Raw genomic sequence first — 7,781 nt, 5'->3', positions numbered from 1 at the left:
ATCAAACCTCGCGTATTTATATAACCAGGAAAACATACCTGTAGAATTGGCTCATACTATCGGCTTACATCGCCATATCCAATAAGGATAACAATCCAATGATTTATGAGCGCATGATTTTAATGGTGCAATCTAAAATATACTGACGACTTAACGTCCAAACAAGGGCGGGTTATCAAACCTCTACGTTTTTTGAAACTTCTACGTTTTTCTTTTTTGAGGTTGTTATCCTCACAAGTTTCTCTAGAGACGGTTTCATAGCAAAGAAAAGTCGGACATCGCTGATATCCTCTATGACTGAACGGGCCAACCAACTATAACCGGCCGTAGGCCCAAGAGGCAGAGCGAAGCGAGCCATACAACAAAGGCCCGGCCCAACTATCGAGCCAGGGAAACCCTAACCCCCCAGAGCTATAAGGCGCCGCCAGCGCCGCATTTCCCAAACCCTAGCGCCACAACCAGACGGCAGGTAAGGGAGGAGGAGAGCGGCGGCGAAGATGGTGTCGCTGAAGCTGCAGAAGCGCCTGGCCTCGAGCGTCCTCAAGTGCGGCAAGGGCAAGGTCTGGCTCGACCCCAATGAGGTCAACGAGATCTCCATGGCCAACTCCCGTAAGAGCCGCCCCCTCTCCCCACCCCTATCCGCTCTCCCTCGCCGCGCGTCTCGATTATCTCGCGTGTTTCGTAGATCTGTCGCCGAGGTGGTGATCCGCGAGGTTTAGGTCGTTCGAGGCGGGTAGAGCGATGCTTGCTTGTGCTGCGCCTGCTCGTAGATCGGATGAACAGCCTCGTGTTGCCGGGATGAGTCTTCTTCGGGTAGCTGAGTATCTAGACGGAACATCGTATAGCTGACCACTCTATGGGTTTGATTTTGTGCTGAGCTACCGTGATAGCTATGGGACTGTGATGTGCCACTTTGATGGTGTTTCTGATAGCAGATGAATCGGCGATTCATGTAGATGCTTTGTTTAGATTGAGTAAATGACAGAGTAGCTGCTTTAGGTGTTATACTTTACCTTTGTAATTCATGTACCAGCAGTCTTGTCTGTTAAGGTTCGGTTGTTGCTTCAGTCTGTGAATGTTAATCTCGTGGACCTAGCTCCTTATGCTGCTCCTCGGTTTGTATTAATAAATATGTAGTTCACATGCACTTAAATGTTGTTTGTTTATAATAGGCCGTTCTTGTGTTTGTTTGAACTCTTATTTGTGTGTACTTTGTACCTGTACTGTTGTTTCAATCCATTGGAGCTCTTCATTCTTCATTATGCTGTGTTATTGATTCATAATTGAGCATAACTGTGATTTATTGTTTGATTAATACTTGCAGGGCAGAACATCCGGAAGCTGGTAAAGGATGGTTTCATCATCAGGAAGCCTCAGAAGATCCACTCCAGGTCTCGTGCAAGGAGGGCACATGAGGCCAAGCAGAAGGGCCGTCACTCTGGATATGGTTAGTAGCCGCAACTTTAATTGGCATGATAGTATTCATCTTTGTAGATATTTGTGTTGTAACCTGTGATTTGGCTCTCTGCGCAGGTAAGCGTAGGGGTACCAGGGAGGCTAGGCTCCCCACCAAGATCCTGTGGATGCGGAGGATGCGCGTCCTGAGGCGCCTTCTGCGCAAGTACCGTGAGGCCAAGAAGATCGACAAGCACATGTACCATGACATGTACCTGAAGGTCAAGGGTAACATGTTCAAGAACAAGAGGGTCCTCATGGAGAGTATCCACAAGTCCAAGGCTGAGAAGGCAAGAGAGAAGACCCTCTCTGATCAGTTTGAGGCCAAGCGCGCCAAGAGCAAGGCAAGCAGGGAGAGGAAGCATGCCAGGAGGGAGGAGAGATTGGCTCAGGTAAGATGATGTTTTCACCTAGCCTGTCTATGCACTATATTGAATTCTGAAATACTTGATGTTTACACATGTTACCTGAGAAATTAGAAATCTTATTATCATCTTTTACTACCAATGCGGGGCTTGCTATACTTGGTGAAATTTGTCTGTTGATCTTAGATAACAGACCGTTCAGAGCTGGATGTTCGTGTTGAATGTAGCAAGCTATTTGTCCTTGATTAAATTTTGTTACTTGCTACTGCTATCCAGCAAGGTTTTTGTTGTTAGACCAATTTGGTTGACTTGTACTATTTGGCTAACAGGGCCCCAGAGATCATGCACCAGCACCAGCGGCTGCAGCTCCAGCTCCAGCAGCAGCGTAAGCATCTCCATCCAAAATCTTTCTCCACATAGTTAATGTGTTTTGTTCTGTTTTATCTTACCTTCTCCAATTTGCATCGTTTACAGGGCACCAAAGAAGGCCAAGGCCAAGAAGTGAAGGTCTGACATGAAGCTTTAGCTTTCTGGTATCATGAAGGGTTAGCCTGATTTTGGAGCATCTGAAGTTCAGAACTGTTTTCTGTGCAATATCTGTGTGCCGCGTATGAGATACCTTAAATATCATATCGTGTTTGTTCTGTTGGATGTTGCTTATGCAGAGTTTCTTTAAACATTTCGGTTCACCGAACCTAGTTTTACATATTCTGTGCGTGCAAATTTATGTACCTACTGTGTTTGTGATGGTAATAGTGCCTGGGTGCCTTCAGTCATCAGAACAGGTGATGGATCTTGGGCGCACAAAAGGTAGATTTACATCACAAAAAGAATATTTGTCATCACCTGAAACGCTTTTGCTCCAGCAGATGCCCTATATTGGGCATGAATACTTTGAAACCATTGTAAACTTGATCAAACATGCAAGACATTTGAAGTTTTGAACAACAAATCTCTATGCTTCATCTGTGATTGCATGTCATTCTGATGCACCTTATAACTAAAAGAACAACAGTGTGAAGTTGATGTAACATAATCACACTTTAGTCTTTGCGTATTGGGTGCTTGGATTAAGAAGGAAAAAAATGATAATATGCCATTGATACATCGATGTATGGTTTTAACATTGAACTCAGATATATGTGCATCACGTGAAAGAGATATGAAAGAGTAAGAAAATCTTAACAAATGAGATGACATGTATCTTAATTCCTATAAAAAAATGTTGTTCAATGCATATCATAGGATTTTTTTAATTGACTTTAGGCTAATGCTTTTTTCATTTTGAAATGTGAAGGATTGGTTCCTATCCTACTACATAGGCACAAGAATCCGTTCGTACAAACCAAATGGCTTGAAAGAAATGTTTCCTTCGAAAATTCTATGCTATAAAATTCATACAATCCAACAAACAAAAGGAGGGTTGAAGTGATTTGTTCTGTTCTTACCCATGACATGGAAGTGGGATGGCACCCGTTAGGTTTGGGTACGGGTAAAGGCTTCACCCAGGCACAATCACATACCCGTACCCGATCTACACAAATGAATTTGAGATTTCCCTACTTATGTACCATGGGTATTTTTTTTGTCCTATATTCTTATCCTAATCGCGAAAGCATCAACTCTAGCACTTGTCCTCCAAAGCTGTCTACACATCCGCTCCTCGGCCTCATACCTCGGCACGCAGCTGTGCGGCCTCTCTAGCTCGGGGTTTCGTTCCCGCACCAACGCATCTGCCTTGCCCGACGCTAGCATTGCTCCATGCGCGGATCCACGGGAAGGGGTCGTCATGGGTGGGGATGCCATGCGTGGATCCACGGGAAGGGGTCGTCGTGGGTGGGGATGGCACCGGCGCAACGGACGGTGGTTCGTTGGGAGGAAGAAGACAGAGGCAGGGCGAAGCACATGTGAAGTTTGCTGATGTATTTTGTGTTTGGGCACAACCGCGCGTGATGCAAGTTTGTTGGTTTAAAAGCACGGACTATCTATTTAGCATTTGACTGATTTACAATTGGAAAACATTCAAATTTCCACACAAATCAAATGTTGACAGTTGTGTGTCCAAAAACATACGACAATTGTATGTTTGTATGCCCAAAAAAATGGGTCGGGCTGAAAATCTGATCCGGTTCTAATATAACTAACCAAAATAAAAAAAATCCCATTGGATCGGTCGCCCACACTCCTTACCCTTTCCTGGATCACAAATCACCTGACAAAGAAAAAAATTAAAATCAGAAAACAACTGGCGATTGCGATTCCTAGGATCCTCCTTCAACTTGCATCCCACACAAGGGCCCGAACTCTACTACTCTAACCAATTCACGTATCTCACCTAACACATAGAACTCATCTGGGAGGCGCCATGGGAGAGGGGAGAGAGAAGAAGAAAGAGTAGACGCCATGGGAGAGAGGGAGAGAGAAGAGCAAAGAACAGAGAGGCATGTCAAAAGGAAAAGTGCCCAAAGAGAAGTAAGAAAAAAAAACAAATGCACAACACCAAGAGACAATCCACAGGTTCAGAAAAATCTCTCAAAAATACTTGCTGACATGATGGAAGAATACTTGTTAACTGTTCTTCTCTATTTGGTTGCACAACACCTGAGAAAAACTTTCTAGAATAACTAGTGAAAGTAACGTATGCATGTTACTAGTCCATGTTACTCCCTACTGTAGCTAGTCTCACAACCCATCGTCTGGTGCACTGAATGTTAGAAATGGGACAACAAGACTTGTGGAATCTTTGACTACCGTCCATTGTGTTCACATTGGTTGCAAACTGGGCGCTCCATTTTGGATTGCATACCATGTTCTTGGAGGATTCATTGAACTCTTGAAAAACAAATAGAATCGTCATCGTTTACTTTAAGTGCAAGAAATAACATGATCAGCCGATTGAGAGTAGCGATGAGGTGAGGCCTGGTTCTAACACGGGAGGCGAGCCTATTGGCCAGCTCTTCCATCTTGTCTCCGCGAAGCTGGAAATAGCTTTGTTGAGGGCTAAGAGCGTGTGTTTGACACTAACCCATGAAGTTGAACATACACGCATCGACGGCAACAAACATGAGCGCAGCGAGGCACTTCATGACGAATATGGACAACATCAGTGACAGAGGATCACCCTGCTTGATTAGTCTTGGCATGTGTCATTTGAAGGACTTTGATGTGACATCTAGTTTTTATGTGACGGAGCTTTGCCATTTGTGTGTATTTTAATTCTTTAACTTGGTAATAAATTGTAAGACTTGGTCGTTTTTCTAAGGAATACAAACAATTTCTAAAACCAATCATACGATTATGAAGTACTCCATTCATAAAGTAATAATATAATAAAAGCATTTAGATCACTAAATTAGTGATCTAAACGCTCTTATATTAGTTTACGAAGGGAGTACCGTTTTGCCTTATCGTCGACCATGGAATAGGTGGGAACTCAACAACGTTTATTTGGGAATAAAATAAAAATCAACAAGGCTCTTGATTCTGTACATAAGCTGAAGAGAATATTATGTACTAGCAAGGGGATGTAGCTCAGATGGTAGAGCGCTCGCTTAGCATGCGAGAGGTATGGGGATTGATACCCCACTTCTCCAATTGAACCCTTTTTTCGCGTCAAAGTAGGATGCATTTTTTTTTTCTCGCGTTGGCAGGCAAAAGTGGGGTTTGTGCTGACGAGCCAGGCCCGTGTGGACAACCTGTTGGCTGGGACCAGCGGAGACGACGTGGCAGGGCGGCCAGCGCCACGTGCCACAGGGTTTGTCCCGTGATTCTGGACTGGAGCGTGTGCTATTCGATCCATTTTCATTCTTGATTTCCCCTGCGCGTGCTTTCGTGCCATTGCGCGATGGATTTAATTCAACTGTGGAGTAATTTGTTTTGCAAGCACTCAGCATCAAACGGACACAACAATCAGGTATGCTTGCTTTGCAGAAGCAAAGTGAAGTGAAGCAGAAAGGAATCGCGTGTGATGATGGCCAACTTTGCTTGCAACCCGGCCCGGAAACAAACATTCTCTCTCGACAACACAAAAGCTAGAAAAAGAAGAAAAAGAAGAAGAAGAAGAAGAAGAAAGACCCATGCATATGATGATCTTACACTACTGACTAATCTACTCGCAAGGAATGCTCCATGAGGCCATCTCCCTCGCGCATCCCTTCTTGCCACCGTCGATCCTGATAAGCCACCTGCAAGATCCGGCGAGCCAAAACCCATGAGAGTATGAGACCAGACCAGATATCGGAGGCAGGCAGGCAGAGAAAGAAGAGCACGCAACGCAAGGTGGTGGTGGAGCGCGGTCCGAATCCATGGGAGGCAGAGCAGGAGGAGGACGAATACCAAGGAAGAAGAAGAAGACGGCGGGCGGGCTAGCGGTGGACGATGTGGGAGCACTTGGCCTTGATCCAGCGGAGGCCCCTGCGGAGGGACGCCTTCACCTTGCCCTCCACGGCGTACGCCTTGTAGCTGGCCACCCGCCCCCGCCGCTTCATCTCCGCCTGGTCCCCCACGAACCACGCCACCGACGACGCCGCCGCCGCCGACGCCACCCACCGCGCCCCCGGCACCTTCCGCTCCACCACGCCGTACTCCGCCGCGTAAGGCCGGTACGTCGGCGCCATCCCTCTTTACTTCGCTGGAGGGCAGGGGGAGAGAGGAGAGGGAGGTGGGAGCCTGGAGGGCGGGCAGGGGCGCGACAATGAAGGCCAGCTAGCTGCAGCGCGAGGCAGAGAGAGGGCCGCTGCTGTGCGTGATATCAAGAGGCCGCAGCGACCGAGTTGGCGGCCAGCGGCATCCTATGCTCGGGGCCTCGGGTCATATGGCGCTCGGCGTCGCCTCGCTGACCGTCCGATCGGGAATCTGATGCCTCGGAAGCAGGGCTCACTCAACTGTGTGTCCAGATAGTCGCATTGTATACCTTTCCGCGTCACATGCCACCCTCTCAAGGTCCTCGGCACGAGTGTCCCTTTCGTCGCGTCGAGACAAGCAATGTGTCCGTTTCACCAATTTTATACATATATAATATAATATACCGTAATATTTTACTGGAGTGGTATTACAGTAATTAATTTGTTGACAGATCGATGTTCAACTTGTCCGCGTCGACGGACACGAATGGAAGGGAGATGAGTCTGAGTGCAAGGCATGGCGTGTGCTCCGTGACTGGAACCTCACCACGATGCGGTGCGTGGTGGAGCCGAAAGCCCCCGAGACCGGAGATATCTTTCCCCTCCGGGGACGACAACAAAGGCTGCTTGCGAAATGCATATCCGTTCCTTCAGCTTGGCGGCTATGAGAAGGAACACATGTATATGCCTTGCTTCGTAAGAGAACTGCTAGGGGTTACGGTGTTGCTTTATTGTCTACAGAAAAGAGAACAGAGGGAGATATTTATTCTCTTCTTTTGTGCCAGGATTTGCTGCTTTATCCCTTCCTGATGCAGACGGGCTTGGGATGCCAGTTGCAATCCCTTTAAGATGCAAACCCCTCTGATTGCAACTGGGTAAAATATTGCTAGTAAACAACTGGAAGTTCCCACAAAAAAGATTTAAAAAAAACTGAAAGAACCTCAAACCACCAAGAAAACACACACACACTTGTAACCATATGGGCGCTGAATAAAATGCATGAATATCCAAACCCAATCACAAGATAGGACTTCCTTCAGATGATTTTTCAGCTGCGCGCCGACACACACGGTGGGTGGATGACATGAAAAAACTGTTCATTTTGGCAGGCAATGAATGAGCAATGCTGCTGTATACCAGTAAATTTTGGATGCAGGTCTTGTGGGAAGAATCCAAAAACCTTGTGTAAACACATTTTTGTTCCAACCCCAAAAACAAAGCACATGCCAACTGCAAATTTGTCAGCCCATAGGCCCCAGGGAGAGCAAATAACACACATGACACAACCTATAATAAGAACTGACATACATGAACATATTAAAAGTAAAACTAGAGTGCA

General features: G+C 46.3%; 2 protein-coding genes across 2 annotated transcripts; one reads left to right on the top strand and one right to left on the bottom strand.

Annotated features, from left to right (window-relative positions):
* The first annotated feature begins 355 nt into the window (after window positions 1-355).
* LOC123187394 (60S ribosomal protein L19-1) lies at window positions 356-2,526 on the top strand. The gene is made up of 5 exons (XM_044599249.1): window positions 356-609; window positions 1,325-1,447; window positions 1,534-1,847; window positions 2,150-2,205; window positions 2,295-2,526. The coding sequence occupies exons 1-5, from the start codon at window positions 498-500 to the stop codon at window positions 2,323-2,325; spliced, it is 636 nt and encodes a 211-aa protein (XP_044455184.1). The 5' UTR covers window positions 356-497; the 3' UTR covers window positions 2,326-2,526.
* A 3,259-nt stretch (window positions 2,527-5,785) lies between these two features.
* LOC123187395 (uncharacterized) lies at window positions 5,786-6,612 on the bottom strand. The gene is made up of 2 exons (XM_044599250.1): window positions 6,156-6,612; window positions 5,786-6,004 (listed from the first exon to the last, which is right to left on the bottom strand). The coding sequence occupies exon 1, from the start codon at window positions 6,434-6,436 to the stop codon at window positions 6,185-6,187; it is 252 nt and encodes an 83-aa protein (XP_044455185.1). The 5' UTR covers window positions 6,437-6,612; the 3' UTR covers window positions 5,786-6,004; window positions 6,156-6,184.
* Between the last annotated feature and the right edge of the window lie 1,169 nt (window positions 6,613-7,781).

The sequence above is a fragment of the Triticum aestivum genome, chromosome 2A, assembly GCF_018294505.1.
Source record: "Triticum aestivum cultivar Chinese Spring chromosome 2A, IWGSC CS RefSeq v2.1, whole genome shotgun sequence".
NCBI lineage: Eukaryota > Viridiplantae > Streptophyta > Magnoliopsida > Poales > Poaceae > Triticum > Triticum aestivum.
The sequence above is the reverse complement of the archived record's forward strand: the minus strand, read 5'-3'. Positions and strand labels throughout refer to the sequence as shown.

Excerpts from the sequence above, each read along its gene's own strand:
- LOC123187394 (XM_044599249.1), top strand. The coding sequence starts at position 498 with ATGGTGTCGCTGAAGCTGCAGAAGCGCCTGGCCTCGAGCGTCCTCAAG. Across the intron at positions 1,848-2,149 it reads GGGAGGAGAGATTGGCTCAG|GGCCCCAGAGATCATGCACC; the intron begins GTAAGATGATGT and ends TTTGGCTAACAG. Across the intron at positions 2,206-2,294 it reads GCTCCAGCTCCAGCAGCAGC|GGCACCAAAGAAGGCCAAGG; the intron begins GTAAGCATCTCC and ends CATCGTTTACAG.
- LOC123187395 (XM_044599250.1), bottom strand. The coding sequence starts at position 6,436 with ATGGCGCCGACGTACCGGCCTTACGCGGCGGAGTACGGCGTGGTGGAG.